Here is a 22,726-nt window from a genome sequence, read left to right on the forward strand (position 1 = left end):
AAGCTAGCTGCACGCACAATGGTGACCGCAATTCCAATAAAGCATAGCCATGTGGCAACGTGTTAACATGTCAAAGTGATCTCGTGGCAGCACATTAAACCATAGTCCCAATATCAGTGATTCTAATTCATTCTTCTCTTCTTTTCTTTTGTTTTTTAATGATCTTAAGCAACCATGAAATGTTTTTCATGAAGGAACAGTTGGCAGGCCTGTACATTAAGACCAATTAAATGTGGACAATTGTGCAGTACAGTTTAACTGTAGCATGTCCAGCTGCAATGCAGTGACTCTGCACTGTCAACTTCTGAAAATGGACAATAGGCTATTAGACACCAAATGGCCACGCATTCTTTTCCTTTTGCAACAAGCAGCTGTTAATACAGCCCTCTGCACTAAACCTGTCATATGTGTGATATTTGCAGCACCACTTTCTGTACACGAGAAATTATTATCATGTCATGAAATAAAATATAAAAATTCAAAGAAGGCAACCCCACTTGTGTTGAATCTCAGACTATGTGCCTTGTTCTGCAGCACATGAGAGTCTTAAAAGCAATGGGACCACAAAAGGGAAGGGAAAGGACAAGTGTGCTGTAGCCCCTACCCAGGAAAGCAAGACTCGTGAAGATCATACAATCAATAAAGAGGGTTTTGATGCAAATACTATACAGCAAAAGCACTTCCTCTGCCTTACCAGCTGAGTGCGAGGCCAATTGCAATGAAATCTTCAATCACAGAAAAGCATAGTTTCAGATAGTGTAGATATCAAGTGATTTTCGTGAAAAGTTTTACATTTGATATACGAGTCAACGCATCATGAAAAGCTTGCGAAAAGTGACGGTTTTGAAACTCGCCATTACAGCTATCCGGAAGTGACACATGATTAAGAATGCGCAGCTCCTTGGCGTGACCTCCTAGACTGGGCATCGCCCACGGCCGCCCGCATTGCGCTGAAAAATGTCGGAGGCAATGTGCTGCGACACACATTGTATTTGCTAACTACCTTATGCATATGTTGTCTGCTTAGATGCTATTCAAAGGCTCCTGATAGGAGAATTATAAAATTACAAGTCCTGCAGGGTTGCCAAAGTTCCTTCAAAAATATATACTACTCATTTACAATTATTTTGCCAAAGTAAAATTTCGTTGTAGTTGGCCTTTAACAACTGAAATTATTTCAAATAAGCGACGCATTGTAGCCAGCCAGTGAATATGTGAACACTTGATATGCAAAACTAAATTGCCACACATGTGCTAATAATTTCGATCACGAATGTGTCATCACTGCAACTTGCTGTATTACAATTGTTTCTTGTCTGTGATGAGCAGATACTAGAGGTTCAGCAGATCTGCCCGAATTTTCTAATCACACAACCTGAATTTTTATTTTTCTCCCAAGAAAAAATTATGCCACACGTCACATTAGAAGAGTCAAGCGTATACGACCCATAAGGAGAATGTGTCCATAATTTTAAGATGCGACAATACAATGGGCTCTTTCCAAGTTGGAACAGCGCTCCCAGCAGCAGTCACTGAACTTGAAACCTTCTTTGTTTTTTCCAGGAGAATTTGCATGTTTCCAATGCCAGGTGTCACTGCATACATTACTATGCGCACTGCCTGCTCTGTCTGGCGTACACAGCAAACAATACAAGAGTAAAGAGGGATATGCGGGGCCACATCAACCGCCAACTTTCAGCTGCTTTTTATTATCCTCGTTTATTGTGCAGTACATGCATCATTGGCAAGATCACCAGCCTGTGTTCACAGCATTAATACATCCTAATGCACCCACTTTGCTTTTCTAAGAGCACAAAGGACAGCAGCTGGAAATCTTAACATTCTGAATCCTCGATACTTAGTCACACATTATACGGCAGCATGTCGCTCTTGCTTTTGTTTGCGAGACTTACGCACAACACGTACAGTCTCGCATCTCGAAGGGCGATGCTGGCAGAGCGAATGGCCCCCAATAGTTACAGTGATGCACATGTTCACAAGGCACACCCAGAAAAGGATCATTGTTCCATGAAATCTCAAACTTTTTATGCATCTAAACTTTTCTTTCTTCCCCTAATAACTGCTCTGCACTCAATGTACTCATTGCCAAGCAATGCATTACATGCTAAGACAAAAAGAGACCCATGTTTATTGTGTTCTCATAGCTATCATATCAAGTTAATGCAACAAACATAAAGGTATAAAAGTGTGTATTTACTTACCTCCGTCAGATGTGTACTCTTGTAGCGTTTCACAATAGTTCCTGTGCTGCAGTCGATAAAGTTCACAACCCTACCACCACAACTCGCAAAAATGTTGGGTGACAGATCTGAAAGTTGAACCAATACAGCCCATGTCAATTGTGCACAATATCTACACGATAGTCACGAAAAAAACCCCAAAAAAGCACGATCTTCAAACTATGTGCATTTATGCACATCACTCGTTAGGTATGTCATAAAGTGGCAAACACCTCAGGTGACATATATATTTCTGCAGCAATCTGCATAGTTCAGCATCTTAAAGGGGCACTGAAGTTAATCCACAATGTGAGATTGCAATGCAGGAAGCTTTGGAAAGATTTGTAGCAACATCAGAGACGTGGTACATTGGAAAGACATCAAAAGCGAAAGACACCATCTTGAAGTTCTCAGAACAGTTCTCGACGCTGTGCAAGATGTAGCCAAAACAGGTTGTTGGGCGAGTTAGTTTCTCGAGACTCGCAAACGGTGTCATGGAACACGAAGGACAAGCGAAGAAGGATTAAAGTGATCACAAGGCCAAGATTTGGAAGTGTCTGGCTGTGACTAGTTGAAGGATAACTAATAAAAATAAGAGTGCATTGCATTTTAACATAAACAGCACAAGGCGACAGTTTTGGCGATTCTCCTATGTAAAGATGGATACAAATACGTGAGAATACCTTCAACATCCATGATGTGAGTACAAAACAAACAAAACTTTGGTCTTCACTTTTTCTTTCTTGCTGCTAAAGCCATTATGCGCTGCCGGAGCAACGCAGGAAGCATTTTAACTAGTTGATACTCAAATTTATCAGTTGGTTTGCAATGATACCATTTCCTCTTTAGTAAAGCAAGGAGTGGCTATTGCAATTTGAAGTCTATTTTCCTTTATTAAAATTCTGCAGCGACCTGAAGCACTAAAATATTCACCGACGATTATGATCGTCCCTAATGTGAAATTTGTGTGCAACTCTATAGGTGTTTTCATTTCATGATATATTGGCTGGTGCAGACAATCCGTTTCGTGTGGCACATTCCAAACAGACCGAACTGCGGCGCGGCTACTTGGCTAATCAGATCGCGAGAGGCAGTGCATGGGTGGTGCGTGGGTGTGATTCACAGCAGCCGCCACGAACCAACCTCCGCTCATGCAGCGTTTTGTTTCCATAGAGACGTGTGCAACTTTGGAGCCATATCGTAGCCATTGTTGCCGCACAGCCCGTCCTGCGCGACACTGCACTTTTCTTCTCACGCTTTCGTTCACCAACGATGAGAGTGGCCCTTCATCGCAAGGAAGTCATGCCGCCAGTGTCAGCTGCGACAACACCCAAGGGAGTGTCACACTGAGCCTTACTCGCAGCCACTCGCTATCACCCCTTGCAGGAGCAGTGATCTCTGTCACATGTGCTGGTACCACAGACTGACCTCAGCAGCTGATGCTGTGGACGAGCATAGCCCTCCCCGCCTCGAGCCTCACCCCTCGGAAGTGCAGATGAGATTGCCTACGCGGCTGCAATTACCGCGGCTGCCGGCAACTAGGCGCATGCACATAACACATTGCTTTTTTTAAAATATTGGTGCACGATAGTTAATTGGGACACCCTGTATATATTCATGACTTCTGCATGCAAGTCACTAAGTGCATGGGCAGCCCCGTCTTTCCTCCGCTCCTCCTCCACTTTCCGCCTCATGGTTCTACTGCAACCTCCTCCTGCACTTTCCTCCTCCTCTCTTTGCTATCGGCTTTCTTTCATCTCCCGCTGCACTCCGCATTCACTTTCCTTCTTTGTGGCGCTCGTTCACTCGGTTACGCCAATGCCGCCGGCGCTCACTGCAGGAACGAGCTATTAAGAGCTGCACTCTAAAAGAAATTCAGATCACAACAAGATTTTCTGCGTGTGTTTTTGAGTGGCTGAGAGGAACGGGGACACTCTGACGCACAAGGCATGAGTGCATGCTCGTGCACAAACACACAAATTTTAACTGCATGCGTACCATTTTCTTCACCCCCTGGTTGAAAGGCGGCCTGCCACACTTGAGTTACGGAGTCGCTGGGATCTTGAGAATGGCCACGAAGGAATATGTGTGCTTTAGCCCCTTTCACACTTCCCTGCGAGACAGTATCATTGTAAAAGATTGAAAGCATCACGCCATAACTTCACAAGTATTTAAAAAAAAAATCTAGCTAAATCTCTGATTCCCTCTTCCTTTACCAAATCAGATTAACAGTTGTCCTGCCAAACTGACCAACCACGGTAGCCCAGTGGCTATGGCATCTCACTGCTGAGCTTGAGTCTGTGAATTTGATCCCGGCAGCGGTGGCCGCATTTCGATGGGCGGCAAAATGCAAAAACATTCGTGAACTTAGATTTAGGTGCACATTAAAGAACTGCAGGTGGTCAAAATTAATACAGAATCCTCCACTACGGCATACCTCATAATCAGATGGTAGTTTTGGCACATAAAAACCCAGAATTTAATTAAACATCATTTTTTTTCTACCAAACTTCCGTGTGCCACTAGTGAAGCATAAGATGGTCCATTCTCAAAGTAACCAAACTGACGGCGTTAAAAATGGTATTACTATTTCAAATCAGTTCTGAAGCTACTGCGTGCGACTCGAATGGCCGATGCACACGACGACCACGGTTTTAGTGACAGTTCAATGGCGATAATTGTAAGAATTAGAATAAATCCTGTGGTGGAAGTGAGCTTTCCAAGCAAGGGACATGTCCTACCCTGGCGGTTTAAAAGATATTGATAAGAAAACAAAATTATGTTAGATCACACAATGAAATGCACTGATAAAGACGTGAATGAAGAATTTATATTAATTTTTGATGCCCAAGGCCAACTTGACCTAAAAAAAGAAAGCACGAGTATGTGTTCTATATCACGCAAAAGACCCAGAGTGACATTCCAGAGTGACATAAATGTACGAGCACAATCCCTATTGTGCTATCCTGTGGCTGTCTCAACATGCATGGGTCAATGGAAAAAGCTAGGAATGTGCTCAGCACCGTAATGACAATAAAAGAATGCTCTAATGAGTTAAATTTGAGTGCGCATTTTATGGAAAATGTAATTTATGAGCACAGCCTGGCCTTTGTATTAATTAACGAGGTTGTACCTAGATGCCACCTCTACTTGCACCAAATTTTCATGCCTATACCATCACCTGCTGGTCCACTTATTCTGGCCAGCACGTGCAATATGGAAGAAACCATTCACAAGAGAATACACACTGGGTGTGTGAAGTCCGCTGCACAGAAGTTCAGCTCAGAAAAGATGGAATTCCTCTCTGCAGAGGTTCAAAAGTTGCTGCTAGTACAACACAAAGACATCCGTCACTCAGCACTCATGATCTACAAAAGAAAAACGCATACCTTTTCAGCCTTTGAAGGAGCAACTTCATATTTCAGCTTTTTCCTTGGCGTACATGGTCGTCGCTTGTTATCAAACAAGCCATTTTTTGCTGATCCGTTCAATTCATGTGCGCTGGCTTGAAGCAAGCTTGCATTTCTGTTGTCTTCATCTAAGCTGGATATGCTTGGCACAGGTTTTTGATCCTCAAGGTGCAGGATTTTCCTTGGAGATGCAACTCGCTTTCGAGGGGAGCCATTCAATGCACCAACTTCTGTTGGTTTATTTAAACCTCGTGTCCCGCGTCGGGGAGAGCTCACAATTACGTCAGAGCCATCTGTGATGGTTTTGCTTCTGACAAGCTCACGACCATCAACGTGCTGAACCTTTAAGGAAGACGCGACTCGCTTAGAAGGAGAACAGGGCTTCTCTGAGGACTTGGACCTGTCCTGCTTTTTCTTTGGAGTGCTTGAGGCTTTGGCACGAATTCGTTGCACTTCCTCTTCGAACAGCTCTCCCCCAAGAGTTTCCACCTGAAATGAAACAACAGGAATAATACATTGTGTAAGTATTGCATGCTGAATGAGGTCGGGAATAAGTCCATGTACTTTAAGAACCATCAAGAAAAGTTCATTACGTAGATAGTGCATTTTAATGCAAGTCTCTTGACAGCTCGCATTTCCGTGTGACATTCAGAAACATTCTGCTCTTTTTTGTGCTAAACTAGAATGCCAGAAATTATAATATACTACCTTGGGTTCAGTGATATGAGCACACATCTTTACCAGATATTCACTGAAAGAACTTCAAAGTGAACCGTTGCCACATTTTACCATCTGTTACAGGGCTAGTTGGTCCACACGTATTGCAGTGTGATAGAACATGAAACTATTTGAACTAAGACCAGGGCAGGAAAGAGCGCCACTCACAACTACATTTATTCATAGCAGACAGCTTCACTTTTATAGGGAAGCTTTATAGCTTCACTTTTATAGCATGTGGAAATGTATTTGCACACTGCTATCAGACCACAGAGATGAAAATGCAAAAATACATGCTTATTCTAACACACAATCCAACAACTGATGTCAGCACTGCACAAGGACACCAACATATCATAAATGCAAATGTTGATTTCCGAATGTGATTCGCGAAAACCACTATAGTCATCAAGAGATAAAAAAGCATAAGCATGACCAAATCAGAATACGCCATGCATAGGGACAAGCCAAATGATTTCGTTACACATACCTTAAATTTCTTGAACTTAACGGAAAATTCATTGCATTCGAAATGTGATCTTCTCAGGTGCCTCAAAAAATCCTTCTTCACGTTCCCGACTTCTTCATCACTGGCTCCAGGAAGAAGATTGTCCTTGAATGTGGATTCCCAGACTCGAGAAATCTGGGCAAGGAAAGGCAGTGCATTTTATTTACAATGCATGCCAGTAAACAGAAAGAGTCAGGATGCTGGAAGTGAGAAAAAATGAATGCACAGAGGTCACCTCTCAATAAACAGGCAGCGGGCTACCCAACTGAAGAAGCGCAACCAGGACTTCACAAGGCGCAGAAATACACGCCAAGGTGAGCTTCAGCATGTTCACAAGTCTCAAACAAGCTGCTCTAAGTCAGAACTTAGACTTACTAATCCAGTGCTGGTATGCTTGCCTTACCAATAATTGTGTGGCTAGAGCACAAATGCTAGAAAATCACCACAAAAATTATTTATGCGGAAGTCACAAATAAAATGCTACAGTGATCTAAAAGGGGAGGACAGGCTGCTGCAATGGGTTCAATTCCCATTGGCCTCAATCAAGATTTGGCAGAAACAGAAAACAAAAGGTATGTGTTTAAAGACTGGGAAAAAAGAGAAAGGAAGAAAAACTAGAAAGTAATAGAAAGAGAGAACATAAAACAAGCAACCTGATGGAGAAACCCCCAAATTTTAAAAAGAATGCAGTAATTTAAATAAGTTGTTTTTGCGTATTTATATCAGAAATTTGTTCGGCTGCAAAGCTGTTTTGAAAAAGATATGGCAAAAAATTTAAAGTTACTGGAGCTAAGCTCTGAAGTGTAAAACCAAAATAATAGAAAATAGCTACAAATAAGCTAGCAGTGATAAATTCTACTAGCAGATATTCAAAAGATATTTAGGTTCCAGTGGGCAACCGTGGGAGTTCGAGTCTCCCTGTCCGCACCACTTGTAATTTTAAAATTTTTGCATGTATCATGTTTTTAGTGAAATGAATATCAATATTAGCTTCTAAAAAATCTCTTGGGCGAATGACAGTATTTTCACCATCTTGAGTAATAAATTTAGGTGGCAGAGCTTTACACTAACTTAGATTTTAGCATAAACTCTAGCAAAAATAAAAAAACAAGATAAGAGTATAAATTCTGTAATCAAGCTAAAACCTGAGCTAAAAAATATAGCTCTAGGATAGTTAACAAAATTTGGTCCATGACCAATCTAGGAAATATCCTATAAGTGGGTCAAATATTGCACTGATCTTGAAAATGACTCTTGTGTTGTCGATAAAGCAAAAGATGTTGCCAAGCTATATGGTGCAAAAATTTGATACTTTTTTTTTTTTAGATGTAAAAAATCATCTTGATACGCTTATAGAAGGTACACTAGAGCAAATATGGGGGGTAAGTCGACATATATACGTCAGGTTTGCTAATTCAATCATGAAAACCAAAAAGAAAAGCATTAAGAATGATCAACACTGTAGAAAGGCCCATTACTTTAGTCATACAGCATTAGAAAAGGGTGCTGAAAAAGAAAGTTTGATGTGTTGAAAAAAAAATTTGATGGGTATACTATCATGTCAGAATGCAACATGAACATGAGAAAATGAACTAATAACCATTCTATATTCGGAAGTGTGTCAAACTCTGGGGAAAAAAAAGCTCAGTTAGCAGCTACACATCAAGGACAGCGAACAGCTGTCGTACCACAACAAAAGTGACGGAGTCGTCACCTTCGCAGAGAAAAAAAAAGAGTTCCAGCAGAACTCGTCTCCCGATCAATTTCGGCATTACTGCAATTAGCACTGAAGCAATGTAGCAACACACCATTTTGCCAGTGCCAAAACTTTTCATATGTGGGGCGTGTATGCTCCTCTCTTGCCAATTTCTCTGGACAGGCTGTGCTATCTAGCAGTGGTGCGTAGAACTGCGTGCATGGCCTGTGTCTAAATATGTATTCAGAGAAGATTGTCTGAATATAATGAAGCGGCTTTGATTTAGCCCAGCATCAGATAAATTTAGGATTTTTTTTTTTAATAGCTGAAGAGCGAGACACAGCTAGAGACCCAAGTTGATATCAAAGTGATTCAACGAAGAGCAGCACATACCCAATGACCCAAGTCATCATCAAAGAGGCTAGTTGAAAAGCGGTACATACCCAGTGTCACATACTGAGTAACTTAAGTTGATCCAACGGTTCGTTTCAAACACAGTTTCCTTAGCAAAGTAGCTAGTGGCCTATGCTGGCGGGAAAACAGTTAGCAATATAGAAACAACTCAAAAAGTGCATGATGTACTTTAAGAATGCTCATTGCAAAGTAACGGCACCAAGACGAGCGAGGAGGGTGGGGGTGGCATGTTTTTTGTGAAGAGTATTGTAACCAAAAATGCAAAGAGAACAAGAACAAAATAAAGTGGCAATATGCTGTGTACAGTAAAACCTCGTTGATGCCATCCCGTTTCATACGATTTCCCAGTGGCAATGTTTGTGACTGAGGACAATGCAAATGATCTAATTCCATTCTTTGAAAAAACTATCTTTCGGCACCAATGTTCAGTACATGGCCAAACTGTGATCATATGAAACGTTTTCTGGCCACTAGATCGCATGCGAACAAGAAGAGGTGCGAGGCACACTGTACCCATGTCACATGAAAATGCCAACACGCACCCAGTTTTCTCTTCCGGTACCGGCAAATCTTTTGGGGGGTTGTCACATGTCGCATTCACAACTATTGCCGCCAACCCTACTGCGATCAGCATCTTCACCTATCAGTTTCACAGCACATGTGGCATAGTCCTGTTAGAAGTGTACTGTACACTTTTAACAGGCAATATAACAAACGCCTTTCCCTGATACAGGCGATGCAAAGTGAACGCCATCTTTCACTCGGGCAGCATTGTATTTCAGCGTTGCCTACCAGCTTGATTTCATTTTGGTTTCCCATTGCCATTAAAACACTGTGCAATAGGAAAACGTCCAATAGAACAAAGCACGTCTTGGGCTGCTCGAGCCCCACCAACTTGATGCGTGCCACAACGATTTTTACCAAGTGGGCACGTCGAAACTAGACAAGCTGCAGGTGTTCACCTGAGGCAACAGCTTCTTGTCGCCAAGTGCTTCAAGTTTCCTCAGAGGCTGGCAGTCGGCTCCATCCAACAGAACCAACTTGGGAAGGAGGGACACGGCAATGTTCTTGTCGGCTGACTGTTTGTGAGAAAAAAACGTAAGCAGAAGTCAGACAAGCAGCAACATGTCATCTGCGCCTAAGACGTTTCGTTAAGGAGTTCAGATGATTATCACTGAAGTTTTGTAACACCAGTGAAACTCAGCAGCAATAGAGGTCTAGAACAAGATTTTCATGACATCTGACAAAAGTGCAACACTCAATAGGCAGGATTACAGCTACCTTCACTAGCAATCATATATTAGGCTGCAAATTTTATACCACAAAAAAGAAAGAGGGGGGGCGGGGGTAACACTTCAAGTTCAAAAATGGTCCTGTGGTGTTGGGCCCAGGGAAATACAGACAGTAAATGAACTGGTTATGTTTTTTAAAGCAGGACAGAGTTCTTCAAAGGAAATGTTCAATTTGATGTTGCTTTACACTATACTTTAACAACAATTGTTTTTTCCAGCAACTATCTAGAAAAGGATCTATTTTTTTTTAAAAAAACGACCTGTTATCTACAAAAGAAAATGACAGGAACAAGTGACACTGTATGATCTCGATGGACAGCACTGCTAAAGAAAGGTGTTCAGACAGCGCAATTAGCACAAGCTTAAAAATAACTCTGACTATCTTAAAAACTATACAACAATACTGCACAGGGCACCTCATTTCTGTAAACATACAAAAATGAATAACTATTAAAGAAACACTTGAGTTTGCATTCTTTTAAAAGGTATATAGATACTCACACAGATATACATGCATAATATCACACATATGCATAAAGCTAATGCAAACAGCCTGTACAAGCATTGCAAAATAGCTTTAACATTCAGAGCCTGTATTCACAAAACGTCCATTATGTAAGCACCTTGTGATTAGCCATTGTTGCAGTGATTGTCTTGTTATCACATTGCTCTCTATCAGTTTTTACATAAATGTGACAGTGGCATATGACATTTCTTAATGCTTCATGGCAACACTATGCTATAACGTTTACACAGGGCGAATCCCCCTTATCCAAAACAAGCCGGAACCCGTTTCTGGCGAGTTAGTTTGCCAGTGAGTAGACAGCACATGCCAATAGCTATTTCACTTCTCCTCTTTCTCTCTCTCGATGCAATACACCAGCATTGAAATGCACGGCACGACATGACTTACTCATATCTACCTACCCTCTCTCCAGGCGCATTAATGTGATTCACCTTCATAGCACATTGTTGCCATTCACCTGGATGCAATGTGCCACTGTCACATCCATGTAAATGCAACTTCTGTCACGAGTGGCAACTATTCAGGCAATGGCCAACAAGGAAATGGTCTTATATAAAGGAAGCGATGTGATTACAAGTCTTGCGCTTGTCACATGCTATAAAGAGGCCATTACCAGTTGACTGCTTGTGTCAACACATACAACTACAACACATCTTTATGGGATACATATTTTGATCGCACCAGTGCACTCTCATCTCTCTTCCCTTGATTTTTTTTTCTTTTTTTTTTAACAGTTGCTCGTGGATGCAGAGAACAGATAATTTTAGTACTGCTTTTCACAGAGGTGCACAAAGTCTAAATAAAAATGTAGAGCTGCATTCAAATTAAGTGTTATGAAAACGCAATGAAAACAAAGCATCCCAACAAAGAGTTCAAAATTTGTTTCAATTAAGTGGGATAACAAAGTAGAAGAGTTTGGATCATTCAGACAAGCTGAAAGTGCTTGTTAGGAAGGAACTCATAGTATGAAGACAAAGTTGTAGAACTTACAAGGATGGGATTACCAGCAACCAGCAGCTCTGTCAACTCACTGTAGTCCTTTAGAAATGCCAAGTCATTTATCAAATTCTCCTCCACATTCAAGCACTGAAGTTTGGGAAGGTCAAGATTGGGGATGTCTCTGATTGAATTTCTTGACACATCGAGGCTCTCCAAGTTTTTCAGTCCCTTAAAGCAGCATGGGTCCAATACTTTGAGGTCCCTATTGCTCAGGCTGACAAAAAAAATAAAAATAACGTAGTATTTTAAGGACTGTTTAACTAGGTGAAAATATTCAACTGATATAACTGAATATCAATTGAGCCAGTTAAGAGAATCAGAGACCACCTATAAAGCCAGCTGCATAGGCATTGGAATTGGGTAAATATTGCAGTTAAACTTATCATTTATTTTACATATAACCTAATACTGACTCAACGAGGTCTAATATAACAATAATAATAACAATGCGTTTGCACGGTTGTGTGAATTGAAAATTCGCCTCCTTAATTGTTATGCCTGATACAACCTAAGACAGCTTGTTTTCTGCACCTGAATAGAAGACTCGCCTCCCCATTTTTTTAAGTTAACATGCACGTGCAGCAACATATCACTCAGAACAACCACAATCTCCTCCACTTTCTCCGCTGGTCACCAATTAATGGTCATAAATCATACAAGCCATAAATTCTTTCTTCCACTTCGCACGGCAAAACGTGCAGACGCTCCCATTTTCATCAGAACTTACTCTAATTCTTTCACATCGCTTAGTGATTTGCATGAACTCAGCGAGAGGATGTCTTCAGTTGAAATCATTTTCGCGCGACTGCGCGAGAGGAGGGACAGAAATCTCCGTCGGCCACGATGGGGCACTACGGATATTGTGGTTTACATTTGTGTTTGCGCAAGTGTTAAGCGTTATACTATGTCTACTAAAAAGCTTCTATTTATTAAGCTGACTTGTAAAACAAGAACGAACAACTAAAAAACGTTTTTGAATCCACGTCTCAAGCTTCCAGCGAGTACTATGCCGCACTTCCGGACATCATTACCGAAGTGCATGATGGGAAGGAAAAGTTTTAGGATTCAACATGGCAGACGACAATGGCTGAGGTGGTACGGCGGACGGACCAATATTCTCCAAAATCGAGCCCTCGCGGCTCCCGCTCGCCGGTTGTGTCTCGTCAGGACACAACCGGAACACTTAAGACGACAATTTCTCTCGGCAAGACTCCAGCCATTGTTCACAGCGGTCCGTTTTATCTCATGAAAGAACCTCCAAGTAAGCGAGCATCCTCCGTCGCTCTTTTGCTTGTCACATCCGAAAACGCTATTGCCCCCTGATCACATTATGGTGATCACAGACAAAGCACGCATTATTCGCCACGCAGTCGCACGTAAACGTTGCTTCTGCTGCTATAATTTGAGCTAGCAAAAGCCCCCTTAGCGGTTTCTAGCTGTTCAGCTTGTCAAACCTCTGGGCCTCGGCGTTCGTGCAGTAGCGGTGTACCGTTGCGCGACAAGCTTCGATTTCCGAGTAACGCGCCGCCGCTAACTTGTACCTCTTTCTTTTGCCAGAGAGTGAGCTCACCGGCGCCACAAACCTAATGGTATCATATGGCTTGGAGCACTCCTACAACAAATTCAGCGGTCGTAAGGTCAAGGACCAGCTCAGTGCTTTCTTGCCCAATTTGCCAGGCAACATCGATGCTCCCGGCGATCAAGACAACAGGTGGGACCCTTTTGGCGTCTTGTATCATTGTTGTGCACAGTGAAGCGATCTCTCGTTTTTCACAATGCGCCGTTGCAACGCAATTGGCAGTGATGTCTATCTTTTTATTTTTTCACTTGCAGTTCATTACGCTCTCTCATTGAAAAGCCACCCGTCGGTGGAAAGGAGCTCCTGGCCCTTACCGCTGCCCAACTGGTCGGGTTCAGGCTTCATCCCGGACCGGTTAGTGAATATAGTAATACACTACAGTGGGTTTAGTCTATCCATCCGTACCCAGAAGCTTACAGCGCGCAACAGAAGCAACCGTAAATGAGAAGACAGAAGGGAAGATACAAGAAAAACGATCGCATAGCAGTGCTTCGACCTCCACTTGCTGGCCTGTCTACCAGACGTGAGTTAGACTGCGGTAACACAAACAAAAGTCAGAAGCATATATAGTGTTTCACAAAGCACGACTCACAGTAACCTAAAAAACAAACATTGAAGAGGGATCATAGCTTGAGTGTGTGCGATGGTATCAGGACAGTATACATATAAAACTGCACAAAATGCATGGTACATCCAGTGCACATAACATCAACAATTCTGTTACATACATCGCTGTTGATGGACAGGTGTTTCTCCTTCTCCTTAGTGATTTGCTTTTGTTCTGTATTGTACGTTACTGGATAGTGAGAGCTCGCTATTTTCTGCCACCTGTCGCTTTGACTCTTCCATTTCTCTGCATCAAGGGGTCGTTGGCCTTCCTGTTTCAGTGCCCATAGTAGCTTCATTTATTTCCTGGTTGACAGTAGTGTGCTGTTATCCTTTTTTTTTTTTTTCTCAATAAAGCTATCCTCTAGGCTGTGCCAAGAAATGGTCCATGTGTTGAGACTATACCTAAGTTTGCCTTGGAAATGGTAGCTTAGGTAAGAGCTGTCCAAACTAGAGTCATGTCAACGAATGCAAAAGTAGCCATAGTTCTGACTAATCATTGTAATCGTAAAACCTATCTACACTCTTTGTGTTGGCACTCGAGGCAGAAAATAATGACAGGTTTGGTATGAGCTGCTACCAGATGCATGCAAAGTCAGTGGTAGGAATGCTGCTACAATTGCTCCCATCAGCTAGATTCCATTGAAGCTGCTACATTCATGTTACAAATGAGGCAACACTGCACCAGGACTAGCCATGCCACTCAATATTGGAGGAGATGGCTAAGAGGAGTTGCGGGCAGTGTCAGGTGGCGGTCGGCACCACCTTATGCAAGTAGGGCTGTCGCATCTCCTGCCATTTATACAGTTAAATGAGCTAAAAGGTTACTGAGCTAGTCCAATCCAATGCGTGCTCATGCATGTTTGCGGATATTTGCGGTCTGCCATTAGAAAACTCTGCGCGTCATAATTGCAAGTTGTGCGTTGTTTAGGATGAAGTTATGTTGGGAAAGTAGTGCATGTTTGGGCTATTATGCATTGTTGCTGTGTCCTGCATTTGTGTTTCATACCGGTGGTGTCGCCTTAGTGGGAGAGGTGTTCCTCAACCAGTGACGTGCACTTCGCACATTTGGTGCAGCAACTGTGCCGAGGTGCCCTCAGGAAACAAAAACTTACCCCCTTGCATGTCATTAGCTCACATTTATCATTGTGGGCTCACAATGCAGCAGATTTGTAGCTTGGCCATTTTACTAGCTAGACATTTTTAAGCCTAAAATAAAATTGCTCATATGGCCACCCTGCATGCCACATGACTTTATTGCCGTGAGTTTCTTTTATTTTGCATTTGTGTGGCTTGCTTTACTGCTGGAGATGCGTAGTATTTTCTTATTCTACCGTGCTGGTTGACTCGGTGTGGCTGCATGATGATGTAATTTGTTTGTGAGTGGCCACGTACGCAGATTATCTTCCTCAAGAATATTTGCAATGATGTGTGGCAGTACTCTGGAATTGTTTTTGGTGCGTGCAAATAGTCAGCCAATAACCATTCAGGATCATCATTGTTGACTACTGCAGAATCTGCTCCAGTCTATCATTTTTCCTGTTATAGAATCTGCTCCAGAACATGCTTCGTCATTCCCACCACTACAAAGTCTGTGCAGTATCAGTGTCCAGTTGTCATTAATCCACACATAGGCTAGAAACAGTGCATGCTTTGAGTTAATAGGCTTCTCTTCTCAATTAGTGTTCTGCAGTTGCTGTGCTTTGCAGAAGTTGAGGTGGTGTCAGACTTCACTGTCATTTCTTTCAAAGTGCCTGAAAATTTAACTTCATGCATTGAGTTTTATTGTGCATGTCCAGATGTTCTACAAAATGTTACTGGTAGAGAATGGCGATTGCTACCTGGAGACTATATCTGGGATTTTGATTTGAGTGAAGTGACGATGGTTTAAAGGAATGTTTAACTTCTTTTGTGTGTGCATGTGTGAGGTGGGTTGGCCATTGCTGTTCTTTGCCATCTGTAATGGGTGAAATATGTTTTATAAAATATAGCAGAAAAACATTTCTGTAGCCCTGTCCAACATGCCATTAGATTTAACCCAGGGCGCACACCTATGAACCCACTTATGTAGTCTCAATGTTTGTTTCGATTCACCGTGTCTGCATGCATTCTTCCACAAAAGCACACTTTTCCTTGTGAAGGTAACCAGTATGAAGATTGGTTGTAATCATGCTTGGCTTTCAGAAATCAAATTTATATTTTAATAAATTTAATTTATATATATTTTTAATATTAAACAAGCTTAATTATCGAGAAGATCCAGAAGGCAGATCAGTGCATAGAATAAAGTTGTGTGAGTGCCATTCATAGAACTTTTCCAACCGTCACCACAGTTCATCTCACAGTTCAGCAAAATTTAATTTTCGCCATTGTATTGTTCTAGCACAGATAGGCAAACTTCATAAATGCTTGTGGTGATCATTTTCCGAAGGTGTGGGGCGACCTTAGGTGGCACAGTGGCGTGTAAACAAAGTGCTGATTGTGGCACATCTGCTTAATGCGAGTTTGCCTGTTCTCATGTGCTGCTACTCTCAACACTTTTTTCAGCTGCCTGAACAGTATCGCATGATGAGCCAGCAGCCACAACGAAAGAAGCACAAGCATAAAAAGCACAAACACAAAATGGGCGACACACCCAATCATGAATCTCAACAGCAAGGTGAGTGTGCACACTAGAAAGCTTTAGTTTAGCGTACGCTAAGCAGCGCACATATTTTTACAGCTTTAGTTGGCTTGCGAGATCTTCAGATCTCGGAGGCCATATGCCGTCGTTGCGGCTATTTCCCGTCTGCAGTGATAGGTGGCGCTGACATCTCGAATATCTGTGGACAGGAAGGCAACAATTTAGGTTTGAAGTTTAGTGTTAGAAAATCAGGTGTTATTGTATTCAATGAAAACAGTGAACAGACAGTGGAGATACAGGGCCAAGAAATACCTCGGGTAACAGAATATAAATACCTTGGTATATGGATAAACGAAGGCAACGGATATATGGAAACACAGGAAAAAACCATAACAGTCAAGGGGAAGAGAAATGCAGCCATAATGAAGCACAGAGCGCTATGGGGATACAATAGGTACGAGGTCCTCCGAGGTATGTGGAAAGGGGTAATGGTTCCAGGACTTACTTTTGCAAATGCGGTTGTTTGCTTTAAATCAGGGGTACAATCAGGACTCTACGGGAACCAAAGGTCAGTGGGTCGCCTCGCATTGGGCGCTCACGGGAAGACTACAAATGAAGCTGTGCAAGAGGATATGGGCTGGACTAGTTTCGAAGTGAGGGAAGCTTACAGTAAAATTGAGTATGAAGAACGGCTGAGGAATATGGAGGAAAGTAAATGGGCTGGGAGAGTGTTCAGGTATCTGTACAGGCAAAACATTGATTCACAGTGGAGGAAAAGAACTAGGAAGCTTACCAGCAAGTATGCGGCCTGTGGGGTGGGCAACACAGCAACAAAGAAGGTCAAGCGGAAAGTCAGAGAGGCTGAATTAATCTCATGGGTGGCGGCAATGGAAAAGAAACCTGCCATGAGTAACTACTTAAGGGGAAAAAACGAAATTAGGAAAGAAACCATTTATGATAACTCAAAGGGAAGCTCATTACTTTTCGAAGCGAGATCGGGATGCCTTAGAACACGCACGTATAAAGCGAGATATAAGAAGGAAGAAGAAGCATGTGCTTGCTGCGGTAAAGCTAGGGAAACGACGGAGCATATTTTATTAGAATGTGAAGACATCTATCCAGCGGTCGATTTAGGCACCACTGGCCTCCTTGAAGCCCTTGGGTTCAGCGGGAGCAGTGGTAAAGCAAACAGGTCCGCAATAGACATCAGTAAGAGGCGATTGGAGGATTGGTGGAAGAAAAGTAGGGAAACGACAAAGGACGGAGACGTACAAAAGCACAGTTCGCAATAGGGTATCAGAAAATTTGGACGTGGTAGTTCATAGTGTGTTTTTTTTTTTTTCTCATTGGTTAACCTAGGTAGGATATTAGGCAGCATAGTAGCAAGAGCTTGGTGGCGCAAGCCACCGCCCCGTTCCAAAGGGGACGCTCATAACATCCATCCATCCATCCTTTCTTTTGTTAGGCTTCAACTCGTTCGAAACGAGAAGCGATCTCAAAAACACCACAAGGTTACCTATAATACTCTCTCGTCAAAGCGGCCTGAGACTAAGCGAAAGCCGTTTACACAGTCATTCGCTACGAACGAAGTGCATTTTACAAAAGCAATAATTCAATTCAAAGCGGGCAGCTGGGACCGCCACCATGTTTCACGCAAACCACGCAAAGATGCTAATGCTAAATCTGAGAAATATCGTGTGTACGTTATACACCATGGGTCTTTTAGCGTTCTGCGCATGTGCAGTGATGACCCGCTATTTTATAGCGTACGCTAAACTAAAACTGTCTAGTAGAACTTGTTGTTGGGCGAGTTGGTAGGTATTAGCGAACATTGTTTAACTGCGCGAGCAAACGAACCACAAAGACAGCGAGGGACAAGGACGGGCGCAGACTTGCAACTAAAGTTTATTCCACAAGGTACACATATAAATACACACCCGACATACATCACTGCGCGTGCGCGAAAAAAGGGGAAGGTAAAAGAAAAGTAAAACCTTGTATATGCGAAACGCGACCTACCTACGCTCGTCAATAAACCTAATCTCACTGGTATGTAAATAAACTGAGGTGTCACTGACACATTGTTGTCCCTTCTTTTTAATATGGTACGCCTCGAGTAGCTCTCTGGCTCGGCTATCTCGGCAGCGGCACAAAATCTTTGTTTCCTTCATGATCGGCTTGCACGTGCACGCCAGGCAGTGGACAGGCAGGTGCCCATTCGTTTTATTTCTAATAGACAATTCGTGCTCACGCAAGCGCACATTCACACACCTTCCTGTTTGGCCAATGTAAACTTTGCCGCATGATAGAGGTATCTGGTATACTACTCCAACACTGCAAGCTACGTGGGAAATGGAGTGCTTAGTTCCGCACCCTTGGGAGTTATTAAAAGGCGTACCATATTAAAAAGAAGGGACAACAATGTGTCAGTGACACCTCAGTTTATTTACATACCAGTGAGATTAGGTTTATTGACGAGCGTAGGTAGGTCGCGTTTCGCATATACAAGGTTTTACTTTTCTTTTACCTTCCCCTTTTTTCGCGCACGCGCAGTGATGTATGTCGGGTGTGTATTTATATGTGTACCTTGTGGAATAAACTTTAGTTGCAAGTCTGCGCCCGTCCTTGTCCCTCGCTGTCTTTGTGGTTCGTTTGCTCGCGCAGTTAAACAATGTTTGCTAAAACTGTCTACTCTGACATTCGTAATAGACTACTTGTCCATGGGGTAAACGTGTTGTCTGTTGGACTTTTACTGCCAGTGATGGTGAAAGACCCTTTTCTTAATTTGCAAGAGTGCGTCTCTGCACTGTACATTTGTCCAACTAGTGGCAGCACCGGTCGTGGTACAAATGAAGACAGAGTGCTAGCTGCGCATGCTTGTGAGCATGGTTTCATCTATAGAGCCACATCTTCACTTTCCGTGTCACAATACGAGCTAACTGTGCTCATGCCCACTGATTGAAAAAGCGACTGCACTTCCATTAGCTTGGAAAACTGAGTCATGGAAAAGCCAACATCACAGTTATCAAGAAGGTTCATTGTGCTGCAAGATAATCTCACCCAGCTGCTGCGTGACGAGCTTGTTCTTTTTTTAGAAAATGCCTCAGATGCCTCCCACGAGAAGAAACACAAGAAGCAGAAGCGACACGACGAAGAGAAAGAACGGAAGAAAAAGAAGAAAGAAAAGAAGAAGAAAAAGGTAGGTCGCCTTTCCGTGCTGCTCGCACTTGTCGCCTTGGCTTGATGCTGCAGTGTGAGGTGGCACGTCTGACTCGATCCATGGTGGCTACATTCCATTGAGGGAAGAATGCGAAAATGCTTGTGTACCAAGCTTTGGCTGCAAATTAAAAAACACCAAGTGTTCAAAATTTATCTGGAGACTAGGGGTGCGCAAATGTACTAGATTTTTCAACCGAATTTTGAATCCGAAACGAATAACGCCAAAAGCAAATTGAATATGGAATACTTTTCTGGTAGTTTCTGAGTAGTAAGCAGCCGTTTTCATTATTATAGAACGATGTTCACATACTAGAAGTCATAATGTTAGCAAGTTCTTTGGCACGTTATGGAACATTGTTTATTAAAAGCACAAATGGATCATAGCAACAAATAAGCAGTTTCTTCCCATACACAGGACTCTTCGGATAGTGCGAATGATTGTCATATGGTTGGCAAAGTCCAGCTCCTTGAGCGACGAAGCCCACTCCACGATGTACATTCTTATGATGTTTTTGGTCTGCACTATCCCATGAGGATGATCTGTACTATCCCACAAGGCTTATCATACTTGTTTTCATATTTTATGTTTGATTTGAAAGCAATAAAAGACATATTCATATTTATAAATAGTGACTATTCAATTCGAAGACTGAATAGAGTACGACACTATTCCAATCATTATTTAAAAAATTAGAATATATTCGCAGACCCTTACTGGAGACCTCCACTATGGTGTCTCTCATATCCCAGCTGTCACTTGGGAGACATTAGGCTGCATCAATGAGTCACTGAAAATCACCCCTGATCAGAAATAGGAACTTATTGGCTAGGAATGCCAAGAAAGCACATTCAAATAACAGAGGGAAAAAGAAAGCAGGTTGTTGAAGAGCTGTGTTGTGTTAGGTTTTTACCCAACACAACTGGGTTTTTACCAAGTGGTATCACATAGTTTTGTTATTGCTGGCTCTCTGATGTCGTTGGCTATTTGTACCGTTGCGACACCAATTTCCTAAGAATTCTTGTCGTGGTTCCTGAGAATGAAATTAAGAAAACACTAATAAAATATCTGGTTTGGATACAATATTACGAAAGCATGGTTGGAGCACACTATTGCCGACCACGTTGGTGGCATCAAGCATTATTGGAAATTGAAAATCCGCATGTATGCAGCTCATGGGCTGCATTTTTGCTGCCTCTGTACAGATTTCTAGCACGTGTTGCATAACACAGTTACCATGTGTCTCATGATGAGCCTGTGGCAATGAAATGGCATTTATATGTATTACTACTAAAAAGTGAACATGCATAAACCTCTAACAGTCTTCAGTTCTGCAGTTGCAATGTGCACAATGAAGTTACTAAAGTTACAAGGTTAATTAGGACAATTTAGCTAGTAAAGAGTATGCTGGCAATTATTGCATGAGTCTTGATGTCTGGCAGTGATATCAAACTTGGCCAGCAAAAATTACAATTTTGTCCTGAATCCCTTTACTGAAACACACACCGCATCTATACCTCAGTGCAGACCAAAAAGAAAAAAATTCACCGACGATTGCAATACTTCCTAATGTGAAATTTGAGTGCAGCTCCGTACGTGTTTTCATTTCGCAATATATTGAGGCATTGCACCGAACACCACACTGACTGGCAGAGCCGCAACATGCGGTGCTATACTATGTATATAGACGGCCACACAGTTTCCACTTCCCAGCAACTGCAGCTAATGCAACCAAAATCTTTACTGGGAAATGCTTGCAGCGAACACTATACGAGAAGGCACGCTTTCTGGTTCTTTATTTTCTTTCCCCTGCTCGGCCCCCCGCCATGGAAGAAGACAAGCTTTCTATTTTTTTGTTTTTTTTTTTTCCCCACTCTGCTGGTGCTGCCACAGAGGCATAGACGTCTGTCATCGCCTGCAATGCTCCAAGTTCACTCTTTCATTCTTCACCGTGTTCATTCGCTTGGTGAGGGAGGCCAAGAGACAACGCCGACACTCGCCACAGAAACGGGCACCTAAGCGCTGCGCTCTAAGAAAGAAAGTGTCTGCGTACTCTTAACAAAAATATTTGTAACTGTGTTGTGTGGCAGAGTTGCTGCTTTGCTGCAAAAATATAATCTGCCTAGATAAAATCGCACATAGCTACAATATAATGGTCCAATATTATGAATAGTATCAGTCCGGATATTAAATGCACGCGCACCCCTTGCTGAGGTTGTTGTAGCCAACATTTCTCATTTTTGCTTTACAGAAGCACAGTCCTGAAGCCACACCAGCCAATCCTGGCAACCCAGCACTTTCCAATGGTTCCCAAAGGGTCATCTAAAGGTTCACAAGTTCAGACACAGCGCCCAGCCATGTCCATTCACGCATCATAACTGTACCATTGCCTTTGCCTTAGCATGTAAACCTGCCAAAAATATATAGGGGGCTGGATCTGGGCAGTGCTTTTTGTTGTCTTTGCAGCATCCTTTATTATTATTTTCTTTGTTCTTTTTTAAACTGGTTCTGTTATGGCTAGTGCAGCTTACTGATCAACATTTCGCTCATCTAAGTTTTAATATGCTATTTGGCACATTGATTTTTACACATACAAAAAAGAAAGAATGCTTTACGAAATTTCATCAAGTTTTATGCAGCATAGCTGTGAATAAAACATGTAGAACTCGCCAATGTGCTGATGTTGGCATTGTCGCGCACATGGGCTGCATCTTGGGCCCCCTTCACAGACACATATGTTTGCCTTTCTATGCTGAACTGCCCGCAGTGGCCTCAAATGCTGGCATTCCAACACAACAGAGCATGCAATGCGTTTACTACAGAATCCAGTGTCAGATTTCATCGACAGCTTGCGGGCACAGAGCTAGGTCAGAGTACATAAAAGAAAAGTACTGCTCCC

The 22,726-nt window shown here is 42.4% G+C and overlaps 2 protein-coding genes across 3 annotated transcripts in view; one reads left to right on the plus strand and one right to left on the minus strand.

Annotated features, from left to right (window-relative positions):
• The window catches only part of LOC135904664 (leucine-rich repeat and WD repeat-containing protein 1-like), a 31,542-nt gene extending 18,808 nt beyond the window's left edge, over positions 1-12,734 (minus strand). For both annotated transcript variants that reach the window (XM_065435552.2, XM_065435551.2), the window contains exons 1-7: positions 12,530-12,734; positions 11,794-12,016; positions 9,948-10,064; positions 6,858-7,010; positions 5,630-6,139; positions 4,239-4,353; positions 2,223-2,329 (exon numbers count right to left, since the gene is read on the minus strand). In XM_065435552.2, the coding sequence (XP_065291624.1) occupies positions 2,223-2,329; positions 4,239-4,353; positions 5,630-6,139; positions 6,858-7,010; positions 9,948-10,064; positions 11,794-12,016; positions 12,530-12,597 (1,293 nt within the window). In that variant the 5' untranslated portion in view covers positions 12,598-12,734. The remainder of the gene's footprint in view (positions 1-2,222; positions 2,330-4,238; positions 4,354-5,629; positions 6,140-6,857; positions 7,011-9,947; positions 10,065-11,793; positions 12,017-12,529) is intronic.
• A 113-nt stretch (positions 12,735-12,847) lies between these two features.
• Positions 12,848-22,500, plus strand: MED19 (mediator complex subunit 19). Its single transcript, XM_065435558.1, has 6 exons — positions 12,848-13,063; positions 13,360-13,513; positions 13,636-13,735; positions 16,535-16,646; positions 19,706-19,809; positions 22,079-22,500. The coding sequence occupies exons 1-6, from the start codon at positions 12,886-12,888 to the stop codon at positions 22,151-22,153; spliced, it is 723 nt and encodes a 240-aa protein (XP_065291630.1). The 5' UTR covers positions 12,848-12,885; the 3' UTR covers positions 22,154-22,500.
• The last annotated feature ends 226 nt before the right edge of the window (positions 22,501-22,726 follow it).

The sequence above is a fragment of the Dermacentor albipictus genome, chromosome 2 (genome assembly GCF_038994185.2).
Source record: "Dermacentor albipictus isolate Rhodes 1998 colony chromosome 2, USDA_Dalb.pri_finalv2, whole genome shotgun sequence".
Taxonomy (NCBI): domain Eukaryota; kingdom Metazoa; phylum Arthropoda; class Arachnida; order Ixodida; family Ixodidae; genus Dermacentor; species Dermacentor albipictus.